The sequence below is a fragment of the Centrocercus urophasianus genome, unplaced genomic scaffold (genome assembly GCF_019232065.1).
Source record: "Centrocercus urophasianus isolate 14NV4802_14NV808 unplaced genomic scaffold, USGS_Curo_1.0 seq_13, whole genome shotgun sequence".
NCBI lineage: Eukaryota > Metazoa > Chordata > Aves > Galliformes > Phasianidae > Centrocercus > Centrocercus urophasianus.
In genome coordinates, this window is record NW_024884475.1 from 12926761 (window position 1) to 12954147 (window position 27387).

The following is a 27387-nucleotide window of genomic DNA, read 5'->3' on the forward strand; positions in this document are numbered from 1 at the left end:
AGAGATACCAGCTTTCCGCCCACTTTCATTTGAGGCAGCAATGTAATATTTTGAACTTTACAGCCCTGAAAGCTCCTCTTAATACTATAACATGAAGTATTACCAAGTTTCTATGAACTAAGGGGTTATTAGAAATGCCTCATAATTGAACACAAGACTTCAAATTAATATACTATATATATTATTTCTGCTTACTGATTTATATCAGTACCTCATTTCTAAGAGAATCTACTATAGATGTTATTTCATGTAAAACCAATGCAGATTGAAAAAAAAAAAAAAACAAAAAACAAACAAACAAACAAAAACTTCTACATCAATACCTGAACTACTGCATTGAGCAGACTTTGCTCTGGCAGCTGGAAGTGTTGTGATGTTGGTTATCTTCTTCAGGATAGTTCACTATTTCTGCCCTGACAACATGCTGTTCAATCATGTATCAACACAATGGACAGAGATGAAGGAGAAGAAAGAAAGAAAAAAGGAAAGGGAAGAAAAAATGGAAAGATTGATCAGTAGTTGAAAAGGAAGAATGAATGATACAAAATGTCAGCACAGAAGCTAGAACAAAGCGCGTTTCTTTTCAGGCCCTATGCAGAACAGGAACTTATCTAGCAGAAAGCATCACGATCAGCATCTGTTTTCATTCTCAGGCTTCTTCAAGGACATGCACTTTCAAAGCATCAAAGTGAAATATTCATGCATGCAATCAACAAAAACTTACTAGAGGAGGAGAAGGGACAGAAATAGAAGGGAAAGAAAAGGGAAGATAATTCAGTGGAAGGTGACAACAGCCTCTTCCTTTAAGCCTGAGGTAAATAAATCTTACAGTAGTCAGCTTTCCTATCAGCAACTGTAACAAGTGCATTAGCAATGTGTGAATATCTTTTCCATTACATAGCTCTTACATTACACCTGGATATTAACCAAAAACTAGTGACAGATTAAAACCTCACGTCAAAGCACTGCCAGCTTTGATTTTACTTCACAGAAAAGAAAGAAAAAAACACTCCTTTTTTTCCCTAAAGTGAAAACAAATCTGTTAAAAGCTTTCTATTAACAAATTGCTTACGTAAAGGGCAAAAAAAAATCATATAACTTAAGCACGAAAATTGCAGAGGTCTGCAATGAAAGATAAAATAATCTTTTTCTTTAAAACTCCAACTTTTACGCAATGCATTTTTAAAGTTAAAATGAATGGCTAAATGAATGTATGTCACTATTTTGAAGGAAACAGTACGTAAACTGGATTACATGAATGTATGAGCAGCACATGTTAAAGATTACCTCTGTAAATAAAACCTTTATGTCAAACAAATACTAGTAATTGAATTGCCTGGTAAAGGATGTGAATTTATTAGCTGCTGATGTACTCCTCTTGAGTTTAATTGATCACATTTGTATTATCTTATCTAGTAGACAACATCTGTGATTTACTAGACTCCTGGCCTGATGTTATCAAAGGGAAGGTTGCTAAATCCATGTGAAGGGGTAGTAGGGGTTTTAGCACTAAACAGTGCAATCTGACCTCACAGGACCTAATTTCGTCATACCAATCTTCTGACTAAAGCCAAGGAAAAAAAATCTTGCAATCAATAGGTAATTAATTGGTCGTCAAAACATTGGTCCAAATCCCATCATGTAAACAAGGCTAGGTTAGTGATCTGTGTTTAGGCACACTGTAGCAAAAAGTTGACTAACATAAATGACAAGGATTTTCTAAAGGAATTTCACATGTTTTTAAAAAATAAATTGCAGTATTTATCTTATTAACTTCAAGGTGATTAAAAGCTTTGAGCTTCTTTGTATCTGTATCTATACAAGACACATCTATAATTGTCAAGGTTCAAACCACTGTTAGTAATGACAAAAAACTTACTTGGTGCAGGTGCTCTGAATTCCTAATCTGACTTATCTGCCAAACATTTTACTATACAAAACTGGCACATGCACACCCTCATTTCTTGAGCTGGCATACAGCTAAAGACAAAACTACAAATCACTTACAAAAACGCTACCTCTTGCCAACGCCAAGGAACAAAGCTGCACCCCATGCGGTTTTTATACTATGGTTGAAAGTAAAAAATACAGAAAGAAAAACATTTGATTAGTAGAGGAGCTATTTCCTCAAATTTCATCAGACCCTTGTGATTTAAAGGAGAGGAATTTGAGGACTGAAAATAAGTCAGAATCTGCAATTTTCTGACTTTGGAATGGTTCCATTTCAAAAACACGTTCCAGTCACACACAAACAGTAATCTATTCCTTTGTTTCACCACAGTTTTGACTAAATAAAGGTTTGATTAACAGTCATCTCAGCATGTTAACAGACAAGATTTAGGAGCTCTTGCTGAGATAGTTTAAAAACTTACCACCCCCAAATGCCTGTTCTATTCCTCTGCTGGAGATCACTGCTGCCAAAGGAGAGCTGGTGGAATGTAACATGTACTTGCACCTCATCCACTTCAGCACAAAGTCTGGCAACTTCACTTAAAAACAACTTTCATCAGCAGTTTAAGCTAAGCTGTTGAACTTCACCCTGATGCAGCCAAGGCACACGATCACCTTCTATTTTCTGATTGTGCTGGGGGAGCAATAAATTCCAGCAAAAGGGCAGTAACAAATATCTTGGGTTGCATTAACGTCTTAAACTGCTGCAGCTGTTTTCTAACACAATGCATGGCAAATAATTTCTAAGGCTTGTTCTTGCACTTAATTAACAGTTTAGCAGTCAATTTGAAGGGGAACCAAGACCCCACCTACTTTTCAAAAGAATTTCTGTAGTTCTGCCAGTCATCAAAGCACAGAAGCCACAAGTCAAGCCCCACAAATTCATACAAGTTGAAGTAGTGTGCTTAGGATTCTTATTACTAACCACAGGCGAGTGACAGTGACTACTATGATTCTCCTAATGACTGAGACAATTGGAATCGTTTTTTAAAGAAAAAAAATATGATCTTCAGCCATAAAATCACAAGTGCTAGAAATAATTTATGAAGAGTATTCTCAGCATTAGACAATCAGTAACTAAGAAGAAATATACAATAAATCATAACTGATAAATCATTTCACTGTTGGTGCCTTACACAAATTCAGTATTTCATGTTATTGTTCGTTACCACCTAAATCAAACGAAAACACTTCACACTCAGATGTTCTCTGACAAACATAAAATCATAGAATATCTCGAGCTGGAAAGGATCATAAGGATCATCTCCTGACTCCACAAAGAACCACCCAAAAATCAGACCATATGTCTCTGAGAGCATTGTCCAAATGCTCCTTGAATTCTGGCAGCTGCAGGTGACCACTGCCCTGGGGAACCTGTTCTATGCCCACCACTCTCTGGTGAAAAACTTTTTCCTAATACCCAACTTGACCCACCCTGATGCTTCATGCCATTACACTAAAATATACTCAAGTATAAATCCTCTCATTTTTCAAAACAAAGAAACCTCGCGTTACACAAAATACTGAAAATTCAAAGACAAGATCCTGGAAGAAAACAACGCACATTTGTAAAACTAACGTGTGCTTTACTCTTTGCTCAAAGAAGAAATCAAATACAATGCTAGCAAATTAATTAAGTTGCACTTATTCTTGTGTTTTGTTTTGTTCCTTTTATAGCACCTATTTATCTGTTTTTATAGTCCAGTTGGTAGAGTATTAAACACCTAGAAATGTTAAGGAGCATGTTCACAGAGCCATTCTATAATTTAAGGAAATCTAACGCTGACTGCAGAGAAGTTTGAAAACCCTTCCCTTTCCCCATATACACACATGGGACTCTCTATCACACAAACTATTTGTAGTATACCAGGAATCATCTAAAACCACCTCCATTCAGCCAAAAGACCCACTTCCATGCTTTTGAGCAACAGCATCTACACATTACTTCAGTAGAGCTTCTCCACTGCAGACTAATGAATTTCTCTCAAGAAATGTCCTTCTGTTTGTCTCTCTGAGGCTATGAAGGTTAAAATTTTTCTTTCTCCTATTTTATGCACACTTTCCAATCTTAAGAACTACCCAAGGTGTGGAACCAAATATAATGAACCGAAAGCTACAGCTAACAAGACAAACACTGAAATACAATTCCCTTTGGTTTCTCACTGACTTAATTTTGAACGATTCTTACTGCCTGCTCAAAATAGCACTCTCAAAGTGCTCGAAATTTGTTCAAAGCAAACCTTATACTGTTGGCAAAGTATTATTGCTTATTCAGAATTAAAATTGTGCTTCATTAGAAGAATCTTGCTAAGTCAGGCTGTTTCTCTGTTTTGCTACACACACCATGGAGAGACTTCTGCTGGACCTGAGTGAGGAGGCAACAAAATTTCTTTTCTAACCACCTCCACTGACAGGTTTTGCTTTTTCTTTTGTTGTTGCTTGTGTCTGGATTTATTTCCTTTTTTTCTTTTTTTTTTTTAATTTGGATTATTTTCTTTAAATCACTACAGCTTAGATTAACAGTAACACGTGGGCCACAGTGAGTATTTAGACTGTGCATATTAACTTAGTTATTGCTACCCTAATTTGCATAATATCAATTCTGTCCTATCCACATATTGTACATTCCATTGATACATTCAACATCATTAAAAATAGTGATTATTTAGAATAAGGTAGGGAAAAAGCCCACTTAAAGCCAGCACCAGTTCAAACTAGACAGCAATGCATTCTTCAGACAAGTCTACACAGAGGTTCTTACTTTAAAAACAGACACTTCTTTTATAATGCTACAATACGTAATCTCCTTTCTCATATTCTTATTTTAATAAGGTATTTAATGTAATAAGGTATTTGCATATCTGCCTACAAGTTTATATCTGAGTTCACAGGACACAACAACACAGGTGTAAGTAAGACTGCTGCTTCAGTGCAAGCTAAACAGTTCAAGAAAAATTAAGGAGCTCTTTGTGGGATTCATTATTCACACACAAATCATTATACAGTTCAGAACAATAGGTGAATGGTTCCCCAGTAGTAAACAAATTTTGAAAAAACTCCCAATATTTATTTACCTTTTTGAAACTCTTCTCCTTTGCTTGTTAGGAATTCATTCTTAAGTATATTTTGCCGTTTTACTATTTGCAATACAGTTGTGTAGTCAACCACTTCAACAGATTGTAAACACTGAAGTGGTGAAACACTTTCAGAAATTACATATTTATTATATATTTCAAAAAGCAGGAGACCAACCTGTACACAAGATGCATTTTGTGTCATTGGTTTGGCTTCTTTTATTAAACGTTTTGACTTATTTTTGGAGGTATTCATTTAACGTTAACAGCATCTAGCAATTCTAGGACACCGTGTCACCATCTTAGCCACTTTTGGGTTTAATAATTGTAATCCTAAATATCATTACATGGTAAAGGTTGCCTCAATAGTATCATCTTTGCTTTTGAGGTTTCTGAAATGGTTTTGTGTAAAATCCTTTGGTTTAAACCTATGTGCTCACAGTCTTCCTGGCAGGAAAATTATATTTAGAAGCAGGAACCTGGCAGGAGAAGGCGGTAAAGGGGCTATACTGGAAAAGCTCTTGCTTGTTTGCTTATTTGAACAATTAACACATTTTAGATCACCTAACATCCACTGATTTAAACAAATAACATCCAACTCTAGTAACTACAGTTAAAAAAAATTACAGTTCAAATTAAAGAAAAAACAAAAAAAAAAAATTTCCCATTAATTAAAAAATGCCATAAAACTACTCTCGTTAGAACTATTTTGCATGCAATGATCACATGAAACATTCTTCTCAGAAACAGTAAGAAGCTCTGTTACAGTTCAAAGGAAGATATGCAACAAGGTTTTGACGTGCATTTGCTGTGTTCACTCCACTAACTCACTATTAGCCAATATAAGAGGATAGGTGACATGCTTCTTGATGACTTCCCACCTATTGCTGGGAAACATTGTCCTCTCAGTCCTTTCTTGCTGCAGAGGAGATGACAGAAAATCCTCCAACTCAACACAAAGAAAAAAAACACAAAGTCCAAAAGCAAAAGACTAAGGAGTTCCTTTAAGAGGAGATTATTTGGGAAAGGCACAGTAAGAAAAATAATTTCAGATGGCAGGAAGCCATATTAGCTATCCAAACACCTGATACCACAGGTCTGTCAAGAATGGGTATGCTCAATCAGAAAAAGATCTGTTTCTCATTTGTACAAGATAATGTACAAGTAGGAAATAGTGCTCTTACACTGAGGCAAACAGACCTTACTGAGGAAAGCATCATCAGCATCCTGCATTATGAAGGCACACAATGAAAACTAAACTCTGAGATTAACCAACCAAAGGACATCACGTAGTTAATTTTGGACTCCGTAACTGACAAACAGGGCAGCCTGGTCTAATGGCTGGCAACCCTGCACACAGCATGGGGGTTGAAACTAGGTGATCACTGTGATCCTTTTCAATGCAGGCCATTCTATGATTCTATGAAACAGTACTTTTTTCCTATTCAGTTCAGTACATGTCTATACTGACCATTAATTTAGAACAATTACACTTGCAGAACCTTACGCCTTCTATCTCTTAAGCTTCTAGTGTTATAAAATGATTTTACTTTAGTATGTAAAGAATTTTAAAGCAGTTATCATAAACACTGAGTATATCAGTGCACAGTAATTTATCTATAGATAACAGCCTCTTTCATGCTACCTGTGAATGCAAAAATATAAAGAGATATTAATTTCTAAGAAAATTTTTATAAAGTTTATCACAATGGATAAAGATTATTATATTTTTAAGAAGCTCTTGTGATAGTAATTAACTCTTTAGTAGAATGGGTGCAGTTCACTTAAAAGGATAGATATTAATTTGCAACATTATTTTTGTTTCTTTTTTTCTAGATACTAAATAAAATTTTAAGCAAAACAAGTATTTGTGAAAAATCACCTGTGATTGTTCCATTTCTGCTTTGTTTAATTTGATGCCAAGAATGTCAGCAGCAATTCTTTGAAAACACAGGAAGACCTATGGAAAAAAAAAATTACATCATATTTGAATGATTAAAAACAGACATCCTAGAAGTTCTTTCAAATGTATCAAGCCATTCTTGAACTGTAAACAATGAGATATAGAGAACTGTGACCTGTGCGAAACAGATCTGAGAACAATCTCATCTGGTATATTCAATTTTGTTTAAAAATCGGGGAAAATAACAATGCTATGAGGAATGAACAGTATGCTAGATTTTTAGGCAACACTTCGACTCTGCCTCCAGAGGCTTAAGTTTAAACAAGCTTTTACACAACCCACCTCTCAAATACTGCTCTCAGTGCTGTAGAATATGAATAATACCCTTATTCACTAATGTTTAGCAGAAAAATATTTCACCAGTGTATTGTGAAATAAAGATATAAATTTCTGAAATTCAGAACAACTGAATTGTGCACCATCAGCACCAAAATCTCTGCTGCATATGCTTCAAAAACATTACGAACATCAAATCAAAGCAATTATGTATTTGTTCAGGAGTCTTACGAATGATTCTGTTCTGTTATTGAACAGGAATGTCTAAGCAAAATGTGGTATGGCATGAAGCAGCCTAGCCATTAAACTTCAGATGAGGTTTGACAGATAACACTGAGTGGGAAGGCTATCTAAAATAATCCTTTACTTCATCTGAATACAGTCCACCAATCTTAGTGTTTAGGAAGCTGCATTTTAAATCTGATTAAAGGACACAAATGATACTAAACAGGAACAGTTTAAGACTCTACTGCTGCTGAATGCAGCATACTGACAAGCTGCATCTTATGCTCTGAGTGGCTGTGCAACTGAGCACAAAGGCTAGCCTGCCAGCCTACAGCGCTTTTCACCATACAGCTGCCACTCCAGAAGGTAAGGCCTGTGGAAGCATCAATCATTTTCAAGGAAAAATTAAAATAGATAAACAAACAAATAAATAAAAACATTCACACATTTTTTTCTTCCAGCTCAGCTGGAAGCTGAAAACGAATGGCAAAACCAACAAGCCACTGTCACTTCCAAAATCACCTTACTTTCTCTCATCTACTTGGTCTACTATCAGCCTACTGTACTAACACCCATAGAGCAAGGAAATGGGCAGACCTTTTTCAGAGACCTGCCCAACCAAGCTCTGTGCTGTAATGAACCGATCACCTGCGGTGTTGAAGTTCTGTGCACAAAGCACCAGGTGGGAGCTCAGTGCTCTAGTTATGCAGCTCAATGGAGAGTACGACAGTTACGCTACTGTAAATCTTTCATGAAGTTTAATGCTCCTCTAAGGAGACATTCAGATTTTTCTATGTATATAAAATTATCTTTTGCAAATGAAAGATCTGAGGTAAACAAAACAAATCACTTCATCCACCTTAATTGAGCATGTAAGACTCCTCTAATCTATACCCACAGCAGCCACGGAAGGCCTCTCCCTAAATCACTGTCCAGAATAAACACCCTGTCTTCCCTGCACAACTACCCAAATACATGAACTGCAGTAACAGTGGAAAGAGTTAATTCAAACTTATACCGAAACTAAAAATGAACTACTGTAAACTATTCTTCATACCTTCTTTTGTCAGTAGGTATCTAAACAGAAAGTTCTGGTTAATGCTTTTAGGTTCGTTCTGATTTACTTTTGTTTTTAAACAGTAAGTTAAAAAAAGTACAATTAGCATATACAGTGGGATGCTGCTGTAATTCATGAATTACATCACCAATTAAAAAGACATCAAAAAGATTCCTTCTTAATTTGTAATGTTAACTACATCCATCTTATAAAAACTACTACTTTACCACAAAATGTTTGTCTCCTTGAGAAAGGAACACATTTCATCACATGCAATCTTCACTGCATGAAGTATTATAAAATTTGTCTTCTCTTTCTAACATAAGAAAAACATTTTCAGACTTTAAACAAAAAATTCCTGCCAAAGATTTAATACAAACTCTAAGGAGAATCAGGATTCACTGCATTTGTATCAGCAGTATAACACAATAATTACACAAATTATAAAATCTGGCAGTCCACTGTAAAAGTAATTGAGCTTTCACCAAATATCTTTAAACAACCAGTGATGCCATTTGTGTTACAGAATTATGCTTCCATATAATTGGACACAGCCTTACTGTTCAGTAATACTCAAATAAAGTAAGCTATGTTGCCCGTGTAAGACAAAGACAGACTTATGTTTTTAACAGAAATAACACAGTCATTAAGTATGTGATAGAAATCAAGAAAAACAATACAATGTGATTTCATCTGAATCAGTCAACTAAAAGAGAACCTTTTTTTCCACACACTTCCAACTAAAACAAGTATCTAAATTAGGTCTGAAATAAATGATCATTCTAAAATATGCTCAGCAAAGCATTACAAATACCAGAAAGTTCAAGTTTAAATGGACCCGCAGAGAGAACATCTTCTGGCTCAGAACCCACATTAAAAATTTTGATTGTAACAGGATCTTGTGAATTTATCAACTGTTAAAAGTTTGTGTTGATGCTCTGTAGATGAGATTGCACCTGGAAAAAAGGGTGACAGCAGAGATCCAACAGGCCTCATTTCTCATGATGTATAAACCGGAGTACCTGTACACTAAGATCTATACCTCAACCCAAAGCAAATGAGAAGACACTGTAATTAATAAAGAACATATACATTCACAGAAAGATCAATACAGCGTTTATTTTTCTTACTTACAGAATCTCCTGTCTTGGCTGACACAAAATGGCTACTGAAATTGTTTTCCTGACAAAATCGCTGATGTTTATCAACTTTCACTGTGCGCATATGCTCCAAGTCAACTAGAAACAAGTGGGAAAAAAAAATTACTACAGAGTAACATAGAGAGTATAGAGTATCCTTATGTAGTTACCTGTCTTAGAAAACTCATTCACTGGAAATACATCAGATGTCATCTTATTCTTTGCAGAGGTATGCAAATGCCAGTTTCTTTTTATAATTGCATGTGAAAAATACATTGTGCATATTTCTGGACTCACACAGGCAATTGGTAACAACTTTCCCACTAACTACATGCAGAAAAACAATCTGAGGATTAAATTTTGTGGAGGTTTTTTTTGTTAGTTAATTTGTTTTGTTTTTAACAAGTATGATGTATAATGATAGTCCAGCATAAACTAGAGAGACAGAGTTCACAAAGTACATCTGAAATGAGTTGGAAATAACTTTACTGCAGAACACAGTAGAGCAAAAACATTCACTATAATAAAAAAAATGAACGGAATAAAAACATTAATGGTTAGTTATTTTATATGAAGTCTTCAATTCCACGTGCTAGCGCATTTTCATTTTTAGCATTTTATAACCACTGGAAGCAAAGCAAAGCTTTCAAATGGTATTTTATGTTAGAAAGCACTCATTGCCTACAACACAACATGGAGCTCAAGTCTTGCACAGGTTTTATTGTGCACATTCCAGTTTTTCCAAATCTGATCCTAAGGTAACTGGAAACTATATTGAAAAGTTTCTCTTTTTATTGCATTACAGTTCCTATAAGGGTGTTGACTCTCTGCCGTCAAATTATAAGGCAAATATATTCAGAAGGATTTAAGGACAACCAGGCTCTTTGAGTCAATACAGGAAAAAAAAACTTAAACCGATTTCCTGAGGAAGGGACCCAACTGACTTGTAAAAACTTGTAAATTTGCAAATCTAGTAAGCCTGCATAATAGTGTCATTTGATTATCAGCTGAAAAAAAAAGCTCTCATACTACATAAAAGGCTTTATTTTAAAATGATATTGGAGGTCTTTAATTTTTAGGCTCTGGAGATTTTCTCTTGGAGATTTTTAGTCTAACAGGGGATTCCTACACCCCATTTATACTGCTTACTTTGGTTAATGTGGAGTTTTTGCCACATATTACTGTTCCTCACACATCAGTAAGGCCTTGTTTATAAGAACAGGCCTAAAATCATCCAGTTACCACAGGCATTAATTTGTGAAGGACTAAAATACTAAGCTATTAACGCTAACGTTTGTAGTACAGTACATCATATTAAATGTAAAATATACAGTTTTACAAAAAATAGGAAGAACAAATGCATTTATTAGGATAAATCCCAAAATCGATAAAAAGCCTCATACAGTCTATATAACAGTTGTTTAACTTCTTTCTCCTAAAAATAACTACCAGGAGAGAGCCTCTGTTGAAATGCTTTTAAGAATAAAAAAACACAGCATACTCTCCAACCGATATGACTATTAGCTATTAATTTTACTCTTCATATATTAGCTGTAAGTGCAGCCTGGAAAACACAACATTACTGTGATTACTCTTTGGGGGAAAAAAGAAATCTAAATATTTCCTTTATTTTTATTTAACAATGTTTTAAAGGAACCTTAACTATACCTCTGTATTGAAACTTCAAGCCTACACACGATTACAGTTAAAAAGTCAACCACTGATCATATTTACACCACATCTCTGTTAACACACATACTTACGTAAGCCCCTAAACACAAGCTCACAAGTAACAATTTCTCCAAATCTCTCATTCCCAAGAAGAAAAGAACAGAGGTCATAGGAACACACAAGCACACAAAAGTTAAATGAATTTTCAAGAAGAAAACATTCTGCCTTGTAAGAAATCATATCCCAAAATGCTTCTTATTTTCTATTTGAGGAAATATTAAGAATAAAATATGGTCAGTGGAGAAATGAAAAGCATGCAAGATCCCAGAATCTAACAGACCAGAAGTAAAAATCAGGGTAAAACTGTGTTTCCGAAATTTGTACAACTCTTAGTTCCTCTTCCCATCTAGGAGTGTTTCATCCCATGGCTTCTGAATTCTGGGCAGTCTGCAGCAAACTGTGCAGATACTGTTCCAGAAGATAACTGCCAGGTAAATGTCCTTATGCGTGCACTCAGCTCACAGTAAACAAAAGGCAATTCATGTTACAAGCATTAGCCCTCAATGAAAGAGGGCACAGTTTTAGCGCAAGAAAAAGATTTCAAGTGTTAATAAATATTTAATCACAAAAAGTTGCAGGGCACAATCATAGGCAGTTGCTGAAGATCAGCTAAAATGCAGCAAATAACCCTCTAGTTCTTTTTCAATTACTTTATTTTTATTGCTTTGAACATCTGATATTGGTCAGTAGAATATGCAGAACTCATAGCTAACAGGACATAACTCTTGTCTAGCTTTTATTTAGACATGTTAGAGAAAAGACTTTAGGAAGGATCTTGAGGAGAAAACTTATTTTCTAAATAGGTGTTTATAAGAACTGTAAGGAAGAAAAAAAAAAACTCATAGCTGGCCAACGTGGGCTGGTACGATGAATCACTCAGCAGCAGGAATAGGTGTCTTTGGGATGAAGAATGATACAAGGATGTACTTCAGCCATGAAAAGCTTAAAGGCAAAGACAAATAACTTTTGGCTAGAAAGAAGAGAATGATACATAAATACACTGTGATTTTACAAACCAGGAAAACGATTTTGCTGAATAGTCTAAATGACTAGATAACATTGTGCTTGCCAATAAAAAGGAATTTCAGCAATTACGATGCAAAAGATGAACATTTTAACCATGGTAATGATTAAGATAGGCCATACCTAATGAAGGTCACGAAAAAAGATTTGGACTTGTATCAAACACAAACATTTAGAGAAAGACCAGAAGAGACAGACATTTCCACACCAGACTGTTCAGTCACCCTACTCATCTGAAGCAAATTAGGAAGATGACAATAGCAGGAGGAAATTAATAGCTCTGTTTTTACGAAGGATAATTTAAGTTGATGACTAGAAACCACAAAGAGACGTCAAAAGGAGACGCAAGGATTTTGTTTGCAAAGGAAAAACAACTTGAACTAATCATAAATAGTGAGATCCTAAAATACACAAACATTACAAATTGTTACTTAGGTTCAAGTGCTTGCCTACAAATTGTGCTACCTTTATTAATAAATAATGCTTTTCTGCTCTTTAAAAGCTAAAGCAAGACCCAAATGGATAAGTTTTACAGTATGTAGCAAGAATATTTATTTGGTCTTCAAGCTTGTCTGGTGGGAAGAGTCATTTCAATTGAGGCTAACAAAATAATTGTGGCTTCTCAAGTAACAGATCTACATGTGTAGTATGTACAAATACGTACATAATATATTTATTATATAAATATACCTGCACAACAAAAATAGACTGGAAATTCATGGATTACTTCCACCTAGCCTGGGAGATGCAAATGAAACTCTCCCCTCAAGAAGAAACTAGAACAGATCAGTGACTGCTGCAGCAAGTGATGAGGCTTGCTATAAGACTTGCTTTTCACAAAGTCTGGAGAGTTCCATCTTGATCTGTAGGAGACTAAGCATAGATCGAGAAAGGTGAAAAAAGGAGAGTCTGGATCTCCCTCTCTTAGAAGTCCCAAATGCTCCGTCCAAAGCATTGCTGAAGGCATGAAAAGAAGGAGGTAAGAAGAAAACTGCAGAATCTATATCAGGAAGAAAGTCAAAGAATATCACAGTCACCTCTGTTTAGCAAGTGACAATTCAAAGACGACAAGGACAAAATCGTGGGCTTAAACTGAGACTAGAGAGATTGGATTGGCTCACATCTTCATGTGACTGCAAAAGTATTTTTTCATCATTCTTCGAACTACTGATATACATTGCTTAATTGCAGTGAAAAGCTGATAGACAGTGCTGCATTAAAGAGGAAAGAAAACAGTAGATGAGTATTTTAAACAATGGTCTGCAAGGCTAGGCTATCTGACTGGTAAAAATTCTGAGCAAGCTCTTGAGACAGTATAAGTAATCAACTGTAAGTCACATTCCTGTATAACTTTACATGAGAAATTAGGAGTAAGCCACAGACATTTTAGCTTTTGGTTAGCAGTGAGGGAATGCAAGGACACTAGGAAGTGGGTGATTTACAGTCTCCACTACACACAGCCATTCAACAGCAGTTTAGTCTCAAATGTCGAAAATGTTCTGCTATTTTTGTCTTGGGATTCTCAAACTATTAATGCTAAATAAATTAACACCAAATTTACTTATCTTATGCTGTTTAACCATATGTATTATTCCTCTAAAATAACAGAGACTTGCAAAAAGTCTCTGCCAGTGGATCCATAATAGTTTGGCATACTATGTTTCCATGATTTCCATTTCAATACAACACACAGGTGAAAAACCAGTAGCCAGGCAATGTAAGTACTGGTTTATTTCACCCTTTCCATTAAGTGAACTACCACAAATACAATTAATTCACTAGAATCACTTCATGTAATAAAGTGTGATACCAAATCCCAGAGCTGTTTTTCCTTTAAATTATGGTAAGAATAAATATGTGTAACAATAGTTATAACTCAACTGGGACAGACAAGAAGCCACTAAGTACTTTAAAGTATCATTAATCAGTGAAATGATGAATGTTCTGGTTTCATCACCTTTCAAAATAGCAGAAATCTAACAGTCACTCACTTTGATTTGAATGTTACCTAAACAAATAATTGCACATACTCTAAAAGACACCAGAACATCATTTATGCAGAATGTAAAGGCTGCCACTTGTGCTATGTGTGTGCCTTTCCCACAGGACTGCCACTGTCTTCCTTCATAACATCATTAGAGAATAGTTTCATTTAAATACAGTGTTTTTAAAGTCAGAAAGCGTTGATTTTTGCAATAATCTTTCAGGTAATTCTGGAAGAAAAACAAACACATAACTAGAACAGATACTAACAAGCAGCTGAAAAAATAGTGGCAGTACTTGTTCAGAATGTTACAAACAGCTAAGTGGCATGCATAATGCATGCTAAGCAAGTCTGAATGTAGTAGTTTGCTGGCTTTTCTCCCGGATTGTGAGATTACATTTAAAAACTGTAATGCACTATAAGGTTATTTTACTATTCCAATGATAACTAATCTAGCCATTTGCTAAAGCATCAGTATGAAAAGAAACTTTGAAGATATAGCTGAGCGATTCAGTAAAAGGATGCCTCTCCACCCAAAATTGAGTCTTTCAAAACTTCCAAGTGTAACAAGGCAACCTGTTCTAAAGGGCCAGTTCTTCGCGGAGGCTGAAATTACTGGTTGATATTTACTGCATTTATACTAAACTCTGTATTAACATTAATGAATTCAGAACTGCCTTGCTTCATAATTATCACACATATTGTAACTTTCATATTTTAAGATAATTAAGGGTAGTTTGAAAGTTATGAGTAAACATCTATACTAATCTATGGTAGTGCACAAAAATATATTCTTTTACATTATGCTGTGAAAAACGAAATACAAATCTTTCTGCAAAGTATTTGCAGCTGTTCACACAAGGTATACAATTACATAATGTTTAAATAATGAGCTATCACGATTAGCCCACACAGACATGACAAGTAAAATGCTTTAATAATTTATTAATTTGATTTACATGTGCTTAGAATTATGTACATACTTTCCCTTCTGAAAATACTCCAGGGTCATAAAAAAGGGGACTGTATATGGTGAATTTTTCATCCTATTTTTGTTATAATTTCAGCCTCACTTCTTAAGAACAAACCTAGTTTGAGCACCTGAAAACCTAACACAGCCATGAAGACAACATTTATTGTCTTCATGCAGCACCTCTGCTCAACAAGCTGTCAGTTTAACTGCAGTGTGAAGCCTGCTTCACCTGTGCAAAAGCAGAACTGTCTGAAGAGGGGAATAGAAAGGAGATTTCTGTAAGATTTTATTCCAAAGAATAAAACAGAAATCCTGATTCATACTGCGAGCAGCTCTGGCTATGAAGAGCCCCTCTCAGGCCTCCTCTGCCATAAGCAATATTACTCAGCTTCTCTTCTAGTACTGCCATCATTCCAAAGAAAATAGGGAAAAAAGCAACAAAAACCCTCCCCAGCTTTTTATTGCACAGCTTACCTACAGTAACCTACTGCTCTCCCATTGAAGGATGGAGCTAGTTAATTGAGCCTTCATTTTCCATGAATATTTAAATGGATTACTTAGAACTTCAAGCAAGGGCACTTTCATTTTCTAATTAGACACAAAAGCTCTTTCTGTATAAATAATAAAATTATCTGATATAATATTTCCGATCTTATTACTAATAATGACTAATTTCATAACTGATACAATACTATAAGAACTAGAATTATGCAGAAATTATAATAAATTCAATTCATCTGACAAATTGCAATGAGTCTGCAGTACTATCAAACGTAAACAGTTTAAGATCCAGTTTTATTAAAAATCAGTTTTGACTTGCTACTTTCCAATTAATTTTGCACACAGTTTTCAAGAAATTCAAGCATAAATGCCAGAGTGCAAACTGCAACTTTTTGTAACTAAATTTTTTTAGTACTTCCAAGCTTTTTCTCACACTAAAATTGTATAGCTGCCAAAAAAAGAAAACTCTTTCATGGAAGTCCTGAAAACTATACCACGACTCTGATTTAAGGAAGCTCAACGAAATATAAATATAGTTCCAAGTACAGATTTTCTCAGTAATTTTTTTAGGTTATCAAGAAAACATCTAGAGTGTTGTTCTGGTTATACTCATGTCAGACAAACTACATGTCACATTAACTACCTCCAGGAAGTTATTCCAAACACAAAATAAACTGTTTATGCCCCTTCTCAGATAGATAGCATGACAGATTGTTATTAGTTGAAGACAGATGAAATACATTAATTTGATTGCAAGCATGTGTTTACTTTCTCACTGTCATGTACACTCTGCTGCTGATTCTTCCCTATGAGGATGTAGTAACAAATCACATGTTATATTAGAAGACTTGCTAAGGGAGAATAATAATAGCTGGTGTTGCACTTTAATACTTAAAACACTATACTTAACATTTCCAGCTATAACAGGAAATCGCTGGTTCCAGAAAGCAGAAAAAAAAAAAAAGCTTAAAAACTTGTGATTTACACAAAGCATCTTAATGCTTCCTCCTCTAAAAAACTAAAATGATCAACAAATATGTTTGTAAATTACTGAAGAAAAACATAACCTTATAAGCACCAAAGACATGTCCAGAGCTCTTGCAAAACCAAAACAGAAATTTCTACAGAGACAAGATAAAGAATATATGCTCAACATGGGGAAAATAACGTGGACAACTTCCAAGTCTCCTCAGTTAAAAGCACAACAGCATCTTGCCCTTGAAGTGAGCTTTGCCTGTTTTCACATATGCCTCCTATGGGCCTCCATTTATTTCTACAGAACCTATTTGGAATTCTCTTTCCTCTCAAAGAACAACAAAGACTAAAGATCTGTAAGGAGCTTCTTAGCATAAGGGCAAATCACACAGTAAAATCAGGTCAACAATTCTAACATCTTTTCTAATTAGTAAGTAATAGGAAAGAATGCATTTAGCATTATAAGTTCTCTTTGATTTATATTTAAAGTGGAAGCTCTTGTCTTTATATTAAGATTCCTACATAAAAATATGCTATATTAATTGAGACTTTAGAACACTGGTAAACAATAAAGGACAACAGCATTTTTTCCTAAGGCTCAAAAAGGTTAATTGGATTAACATCTCCAAGATTTAAAACAGATTGCAGCACACTGAGACAATGGGACAGGATCCTCACCTAACAATAAGCATGTATAACGTTTGGTAGATGACAGATCATTTTTAAAGAAGATATGTTAACCTTTCAAATGCAAACAGCAGGCATCTTTTCATACCAAAGTAAAAATTTTTTTGAAGGAGAGGGGGAAGAAAAAAAAATTAAACACCCAAGTTTCTTCTCAAAGCTAAGATGTTAGATGAATGATTTACACAGCTTGAAGGGACAGTTAAATAGAATAAAATAATATTTTTTTTTCTCAGCTAGACATTTCCCATTTTCATTTTTCAATAAATTCTTGGCAGAAATTTTTGCCACCATTTATCATTTGACTGAACAGAATAAGATTGCACTGATAGCCACTACGTGATCCCCTCTGTTAAGCACTTATCATCCTCATCCTTAGCCCTAATGTATATGCTTTTGGAAACAAGGAAAATAGCAAAAAGTATACTATGAAAAAAACAAACAATACTATAAGGTAACTTAATTTATCTTGCAAATAAAACATACTTATAACAACTCTTTTTTTTTGCTTTATTTTCCTTTCTTTATGAAAGGCTATCACTACAGTATAAAAAGCAAGAGAGGAGGAGGAGATGTGTGTTTTGAAGCCATCTGCTTACCCTGCAACTCAAGTGACTATGCACCCTGAAGATACATCTGTACTGCAGACAGAGCTATCACAAAGAGAGGAGCCAATTAACTTTAAATGCATTAATCCGGGCACAAGAAGCATAGATGTTGCAGCACAGACCTCTGTGCAGATTAATTTACCATGTATCTCTGTTTACTGTCTGCAGTATACATATCTATATAAACATGCCTTTAGGGTAAGCTTCACACTTCAAGTGGGAACGTGAATGAAAGAAGATGAAATGCTTTTTCTGCACAGCGTTATGGAGTTTGATCAGCCTGGTGTGTGCAGATGAATGCCTTTCTCTCTCAAAAGCATCATCTCACAGGGCTTTAATGCTGTTTAACTTCACACTTTGGGTTAATCAAGATTTTACCTTCTGCAAAGAAACGTGTGCTGAGATTATAAATTACTCCTGAAGTAAGACTGTTTGCTCACTACTGCTTATTATCTAGCCAGTCAGATTCTGGCCCAGCCCTTATCATTTATAAGTACTTTGCAATTACAGATAGTTTGCTGCCTAATTCTTTTCCGAGTAAATTAGGCAAACACTATTCTTATTTTTACAAATGAAAAATGAAACGTGAATGAAAAAATAAACATAAAGCCTTGCCTAAGATCACATGAAGTTTCACTGAAGCATTTTACTTCACAGAAGCAATTTTACTGCTTTACATACTGAACTGACTTTCATCTTCTTTAACACATGCGTTCAGGCTTCCTAACCCTTGTGCCAATGAAGACTGTAACAGCAATTAGGTTTTCTTCCTTTTTAAGTTAATGCTGTTAATTTGGACTCAAGTGTCTTTACAAATTGCTATATCCTTAAGATGAGAGAGGAGCCATACCAGGAGAACACCTCCAACTGATTTTCCTTACTGTATCAACCCGGTGATATAACCACTGGGCAGTCACAACGATCAGCATTGTACTCAAATGCAGCTGGGAATGACCTATTTACTAAATAAAGCTGAGAAAGCAAAACAAATCAACTTATAGCCAAACATACCACAGCTGAGGATGCCCAGCAACAATACTGGGTGTGCAAGTTGCCTCCAGCCCACCCTGATACACTGGCACTAGACAATGAAATATCATAGAATCATAGAATCACCAAGGTTGGAAAAGACCTAAAAGATCATCCAGTCCAACCGTTCGTTAATACAGTAAAACCGTTCGTTCAAATACAATTAGCAGTGACATAGTAAAGCATTATGGAGACCATCTCAGATGCGTGGCAATGCTGTTAATTAAGCACTGAAACTCAACTAAAACACAGATAAAAAAGTGTAATAATCATTTCGTATTTGTGAAACTCCAGCTGCAGCATTTCTTCTCACTTCTCACTTCCTTCTTAGGAAGTTGCTACAAGTAATGAATACATTTCATTTGTTTTGTACCAGCATCCTTCATAACAACAGTAACTAAGGGTAAACACACAAAAATCAAGCTGCCAATGGTACTTCATTTTTCTAATTGCTAGTGTTTCAGCAATATTATGAAGAAAAGGTTATGCCATTTAGAATCTATATTTTCTCTCACAAACATAACACTGCCCTTTACAGAACAACATACAGTAAGTATGCTATTTGATCATAGTTTTGTAAGAAAATGTTAACATTATGACAACTGCAATATGCATTTTTAAAGTGTTCATATGAACTCTGAGCAAATTAATTTCATTGTGTTGTGTCAAGAAAAGCATGTATCTCTTCAGATAACATTTTGGTAATAGTTTCCAAACCTTCCTATACTGAACTTTAATAACTGATGCAAGCATTATGAAACAAAAGTTACTGGTAGAAAAATAATAACAGACTCTTCTTCCAATTCCAAGAAAATTTTTGATTCAGAATTACTGATACAACAGAAATAAATGAATTTATTTATGAGAAATTAATGGATTTCAATTTTTTTCCAAAAACTACTGTCCTTTTTTTGTAATATAAATATAAAAGCATTTTAAAAATCTGATTTTTCATTAGATCAGATAGAGATGTTCTACGTCCTGGTTTAATTTAACATTTGCATTAACAACAGAACGTAGAAAATCTATCACTGCACTATGATTACTGAAACTCAAATCTGAGTGATCTCTTTTTACATGTTCTTCAATACCTTAACTAAGACATGAAGTTGTAATGTAGCAAACATTCAGAAGATGGTGCTAGTCCAATATATCTGCAAGCCACAGATGGATCAGCCTCTCTTCATCTCTCAAAAATTTTAACCAATTCTGATGCACCTACCACCTCATCAAAGAATTTACCCATGTCAGGAAAAGGTATGGTCACCTTTACTTAAATGCTAAGACCAAATCGCTTCATCAGTCTAAAATTCAAAAGATTTAGTGGATTGACAAATATAAAATAAATTTGTCATTTCATAAATAGAGGATTTTAAGAAGATTCATATGTTGCTTAAATCCCAGCTGCAGTCATTTTCATCTATCTTTTACAGGCAGCAACAAGAGCTTCTTGCCATAGCTTCAAGGCATACCAATGCCAGCACCAAAGCTCTAAAAGTATTGCTATCTCATTCCTGGTTGTTCATTCCCACCTTCATGCCACAAGGCACTATTTGCTCCTCACCTGCTTAGGAGGCCATGCAGCTCCTATGAGATTACAAAACTCAGTAAGCTGATCCACGATAAAAATAGCTGCTTCCTTTTTGCTACATTCTTTTTAACCCAGCTCAAACCACCAATCTGATTTCCCACAGGGTAAGAGTGGTAACTTCAAGCTGTAAACTGGCTTCATCTCAAAACCTACCATCATGAAACTACAGCCTCTGGGAGCACTGGGGGGCTGAATCCCTGTCAGCATTCAGAAGTGCAGACAAATCAGAGTCAGTCTCACTTCTGAATATGGAAAAGTAAATCATATAAAAATAAAATTATAACAATTTTATTATAACAAAGATATTGAAAATGCATGTTCTTCTTATTAAGGAGATTAGATGCATTTTATAATTATATGGTTGGGTTTTCTTGCATTACACTGAAGTGTCTGATACATTTATACTCGTGTCTGTGCTTAATCATGCTACAGCATCTTGTAAACTAGGTATAGTTGGACAAGTCATTTTTTCCAAAAATAGGAAATCCTGACATACTACAACATCAAGCAAAGAGGTTTATCCTTTATATAGCAGTTCCTGGAACAGTTATCTCTAAAGAATGCATAGGAACATATCTCAAAATAATATAATTCACAAAGCCATGGAAATGAGCCATAAAAATCTAGTTCCTATAAAAAGCATTTACCTAATAAATAATACCTCCTCACAGGATCCACTCCAATATTCTCAATCAATCTATACACACCATTTCTACTGGAATACTTCCGTTGATTTCTTATCAAACAGCCATGTAATAAAAGCTGGCTCCCCTCTTAGGTGTGACGCTTTCATCCGATGCTCTCAATTACCTGCTCCTAACACAGCCAGCCCAGGTCACTTCCAGGGCCCTTCCATGCCTGACTTCACTGCTGATTCTAGAAGATGAAATAATGGATTGGAGACACTTTGGGTTTCTGCTACAGACAGACCCCTTTGGGAGCTCTCCCACAACAAAAATTATAAGTGAACATGAAGTCATTCACCGGGATATAAAAACAAGCCTTAAATGTTCAAAGATCAGGCCAAGTCAGTATTATTGTTATTATAATAAAACTCCAGCATTAAGCAATTTCAGACATCACTTCAGTTCTTCTTCCAAACTTTTTCCAGTGTAGATGCAAGATTGGCACATATTTGAGTGAAATTACTCAGTTACTAGGCAATTTATTACTGCTTAACTGTTCCATGTGTATCAAATCCTCTTTGACAGCAGCCCAGCTTTTCTTCCATTTGGAAGCTTTTGTAAGTAATTACTACCAAGCCAAACAGTTTTCAACTGGCAGTTAAAAAATTAATAGTACAACTCAACTTTGTAGTAAATTAGATTTTATAAGAAAAAAGACTGTTTAGCAAATATAACATACTTTGATTACAACAAAAGGAGGAAATAAGTTTACTATCAGTAAAGACTTTATTAGCTATTTTTTAAACTGACCAAGAACTGAATTCAGATTATATTCAACAATACAGCAGTTTCAAACCAAACGGTAGAAGACTGTATAAATCTTTCCCACTTGCCACCTCACATATTTTAATATCACTAGTCAGTCAATCAGGTTAAAACAAAGAATTTCTTTCAATATATCTCTCAATAAGAGATTAATCAGAGTACATGAAATCTATTCTCATCTCAAGTGGAACAAGCACATAACTTATAAATTTGTCAAAAAGAAACGTCATGGCGTGAACTCTTTGGTCCAAAAGTTCATTAACATAACCAAAAACTAGAACTGACTGAGATATTAACGAAAGATATTAAAGCTGTTCTATATATGTATCTGCTTTTTCTCCATAAAATTAAAGATATCAATTAGTTGATAGACTGAAACAGAATACGCTAATATTGTCATTCCACAGTATTAACCAGTTTCAGCTGAGCAAGTGGAAACAGCTCATAAAGGTATCTCCAAAGGACTGAAGGAAACTCTGTTCAACTTTAAAAAAAAAAAAAAAAAAACCTATGTGATACATAAACAATTCAAAGATATAAGAAAAATACTCCTATTGTTAAAGATCTAACAAATTAGTGTCTACACCCTCAGAGCTGCTCTGGCCACTTGGCTGTACAAAGCAATCCAATTCCTTCAGACTCTTCTACTCCTCGGCAAAAAACTCACTTAAAGAAATGTTCAGTGGAAGAGGATGGCCTGAAATTAGGATTAGAAGAAGTAATCATTTCTTCAGCAATTTAATTGCAAGTTAAAATGGATGGTCCTGGTTTTCTCTCAGCTGCTGGCTGAGCACATGCAAACCTTTTCTTGTGACAGCACCACCACAGTATAAAATAAATCCATGAGTTTGTCAAATAAGGATTGTTCCCTTTGCTTCATTCAGTTGAGGTTGGATCAGTGAACTGAACCCTCAGTGAAGTACTACTTTTGGCAAAAGCAAAACTGGGTTAGATCAATTGTGAAAACACCTTCTCAGAGTGCAAGTGAAGGGAGACACTGAGAGCGCTTGGATTTGGACACGTGTATACACTCAACATTTGTTTTTTAACTTGTTTGTTTTTTTTTTTTTTAAACCAATAATTACTTGAATTTAAAAATATTAAGCAAGCAAGTTAAGGTTCAACTGAGACTTCTTTTGCAAGTTTGTTTTGTTTTGTTTTTTTCTCCTAAAGCCAAAGAGGATTTTAAGAGTTTCTACTTCATTCAATTTTTACTGAAGTTAGGAAAAAGCGATCAGCTACATCTGACTTACAGGGGAATTTAGATGTGGAAAGTGTTTTTCCGTATTATTTGGTTAATCACAACATCAAATCATTCTTTGCTTACACCCAATCTACTTATTGTACTTAGGAGCTCTCAAGGACAAACTACTTCCCTTGCTAGCTGTGAAAAGGAAGAGGAGAATATGAGTCAAGAAGTTAACATCTTGGAGTTAGGTAATCCCAAGATATTATCTATTAAAATTTTAGCATAGCCCCGATGATTTCTTAGTTTCTTTGTGACTTAACACACTTCTTCACTTTTAAAAGTATGTTAAGAGAGCATGGGGGTTTGGCACACACAGTTCCTACAGCTTTGGCTTTAGCTAGTGGTTAAGCAGCCATGTCAAGTCACAGCCACACTGAACTTCCAACCTGAATACTGAAGGCACAATATAAGTCTGGAAACCCCAACGTAAGAGCTAACAACATAACAAAGCAACATACCTAGCCAGTATAGTGACAGCACCGCTTAGCACAGGTTACAATCTGCTGAGGTCAAAAGAAAACAGACACCTCGATTAAAAAAAAAAAAAAAAAAAAACACACACACACAAAAAAAAAGACAAAAAAACTCATAGCTTTGCAGAGACTAATGCTGCCCCAAGTAAAAGTCAAGAGATTTGATTAGAAACTGGTTCAGACCTCTCACCTCAGTGGCTCAGCACAAAGTCTGCTCTGTTGGACTCTCAGTTTCTACACGCACAGTCTAGACCAGTTTAACAGTCAAAAAATCTGTTGGATTTTTCCAATTTGGATGAAAACACTCTCACACCCAGGCACGTGCTCTGTATGAATACAAAGTACACAAGGACACAAGAAGCTTGAGCTACAGGAACTTATTTTCTCCCTGCACTGTATTCTGTCAGCACTGGGCATGCCTGCTCAGGCAGACTGCTGTCCTAAGTCTTGGAAGGTGCTGTATTGATGGCCCTGATGGTTGGACTGAATGATCTTGGAGGTCTTTTCCAACCTTGGTGATTCTATAACCTCACTCAGAAGCATACCAACTAAAGCCCAAACAGGCCCTAAGAAAACTGCCCAATCTAGTTCCAGAAATACACATACACCACTATCAGGCCACAGAGCATTTCACTCTATAGCCTCTCAACAACAGTGAAGACAAAATGTTTATGAAGGAACTCTCTTTTCCCCTCCAAAAGCTATTTGCAGTACACTATAAGGACTGAGCAAGGAGCATTCTAAGCCTTCTCTCTTTCTTTCAAATATTCAACATCTGATAAGTTCCCTGCACGTTTTTGTCCAACAGGAGAATCAAATCTGATAACTCTATAGAAGAAATTCTATTACTTTAGAATGCTGCAGTCATGCACAGGACTCTAATACCTGTGAAACATAGCACCAGTGAACGACTATTCTTCTATGCTTAGACTTGGAACTCTGGGAATTTCAGTGAGCAAGATCCCTCATTAGAATCAGATGGAGACAGATGTACCTGCATGGTGGGTGGGCGCTGGTGGACATCAGGCCTTCCAATCTCTCTAATGAGCAATTTCCCCAGATTCAAAGAAAAGTTTCATAAAAAGTTAAAGAGAAATGGCAAGTTGCCTCCTACTACCACCAACCTAACTGCTTGCGCTGCTGCTTCTATAAAACACAGGGTTTTGTGTTTTTTAGGTTTTTTTTTTTTCCCCCAAAGAAAATTATTGTTAAAACCATTTGGCCAAAAGTGAAGAACTATTGAAAGCTACAGTCAGACTGGCAACTTGCTCTTAAAATTCCCCCCACCACTTTTATAAGTATCGTTTTGCTTGTGGCTTTTAACAGCTGTTCACACACTCCTAAGCTAGATGTGAACTTTTATTTTCACAAAACTAAACGGGAAGCTTTAAACAGCATCTGATTTAATTTTTTTTTAATTAAAGCGGAGGTTAAAAGGACCGTGGAAATGGATGATGCAGCTGTGCTGATGCTAGGGAAAAGAATTCCAGAACAAGAAGTGAGGTAGAGAAAACATACAAAGCAACTTTCACAAAACTAAGTGCACGCTGCACTTAAGAGATTTTATTAGCTAATGGCAAGTTAACCCTATGTTTCTTCAGAAACGTTGTCAAAAATTAAGTTACATTTCTCAAATATAATAGAATTTGGCCACCTGCTCTGTTCTTGCCTCGGAACAATTCTGAAATTAATTCCAGAATGAGCGAGTTCACAGCTTGCAATTTTATTCCCAAATGCATCTTATGTAACACACTAGCAGAACTAGGCTCACTAGCATTGCCATACATTTACTGGTTTGGTTTGCCAGTGATTTTGCCTTCCCCTGCATTTAGGTCCCTTCATAGAATAATTAAACCCTTCAAATCAGATTTGCAAATGTACTCAGATACGGAAAGATGCAAGCATGCCTAAGGGTACAATTTTAAGCACTGGACAACTAGGCAATGGTTAAACCACATTTGAAAATCCCATCAGACAGCTATCTACATTTTTGAGCATTGGCATAGTCATGAAAATTCTGCCCTTATAGCCTAATTACTTAATAAATGGCACCACATACATTTTTAAAGGAGAATAAAAATGTCAAGTTTTATTTTACATGTACATGTTAAATAAAAAAGCACACAATGACAATATAATAATTCTAGATATCATCACAGTATTTAAAGGGTCTTTCCTACTCAAACACTTATGAAAAGTATAAACACAAGTTTAAGGCAGAAAATTCATAGGATTATGAAGGAAATGCCACATTAATTCTCATGGATTTATATACCCTCCTGACTGTAGCAACTCCAGATGAAATCTTTTCCAGTGCAGTAGTACATATACTATATAAACCAGAAGACCTTAATAGTTCATCCATCAAGTTTACTCAGCCAGAGAAGCTGCTAGAATTTTTATAAGATGTCTACTATACTAAAGAAGTATGCGTTGTAACCCATATCCTCAAAACTGGGATATCATCACAAAGAACAAAAACCTAGTGTCCACATCTGGCTGTGCAAGAAGCATGTGCAGATGATCTGTGAATGAAAAACCAACACTGTGAAGAGCATTCCCTTGCACCAAGCACAAGGTGTAGAGAGAATGGAGAGAATGAAGAAGTGCAGAAGAGTGAGATATAATCCAGGCGGGACAGCAGCAGCAAGTAGAGGGAGGCAAGCAGAAAATGTTAGTGATGCAGTGATGTCTTTTCCCCTCCCTTGTCCACCCACATACAAGAAACTCAAGGACAAGAAATAAAACAAATTTACAACAAATATGAAAATCTGAGCTAATCCGAACCAGGAATCTAGAAGGTTCTAATCAGGTCACAAGAAACCACACATTGGATCCCTTCTTAATGTTCCCCTGGGACATAACTTGACACTGTCTTTGATGATGCATATCCCTAATTTCTATTGGGTTAGTTCCTCGCAGAAACCAAGACAATTTGAAAATGAAACCCAGGTCACTTGTGAAATATTTTATGCAGGTGCATATAAATTACATTTGTGCACTTAAACATAGCAAACCTCACAAACAAAAGTTCACCGCAGGGAAACATAAATATAAAGCAAATAGATCATTTATGTTGCTGAACCTTCTGTGAATGAAGCTACGCTCCAAGAACGGTGATTAATATACTGTACACTGTGACAGATAAAATGATTCATAGTGAACCAATTAACAAAACATGTTTCATATTAGACAGAGCAAAAAGAAAACTCAAGTTCTGTAAGTATGAAGTGGTTACATAAACAACTTTTTGTTTACTTGACTAGTAGTGCTGCCCTCAGCCCTACAAATATTCATAAATCACATATTAAACTATCACTTAAATAAAGAGGCAAAAGGAACTATCAATGACCAATAACGATCTGGCTACTGCTCCTTAATACATTATAACTTAAAAAAAAAAAAAAAAAAAAAAAAAAAAAAAAAAAAAA

At 35.4% G+C, this 27387-nt stretch overlaps 1 protein-coding gene across 2 annotated transcripts in view; it reads right to left on the minus strand.

Moving 5' to 3' along the window:
* Window positions 1-27387, minus strand: part of RAB28 (RAB28, member RAS oncogene family) — a 61454-nt gene that overhangs the window by 1572 nt on the left and 32495 nt on the right. Inside the window, exons 5-7 of one of the 2 annotated variants that reach the window (XM_042812570.1) lie at window positions 9680-9783; window positions 6907-6984; window positions 266-424 (exon numbers count right to left, since the gene is read on the minus strand). In XM_042812570.1, the coding sequence (XP_042668504.1) occupies window positions 329-424; window positions 6907-6984; window positions 9680-9783 (278 nt within the window). In that variant the 3' untranslated portion in view covers window positions 266-328. Of the gene's footprint in view, window positions 1-265; window positions 425-6906; window positions 6985-9679; window positions 9784-27387 lie in introns of those variants that run through there. The other variant, XM_042812569.1, reaches the window with a different exon arrangement.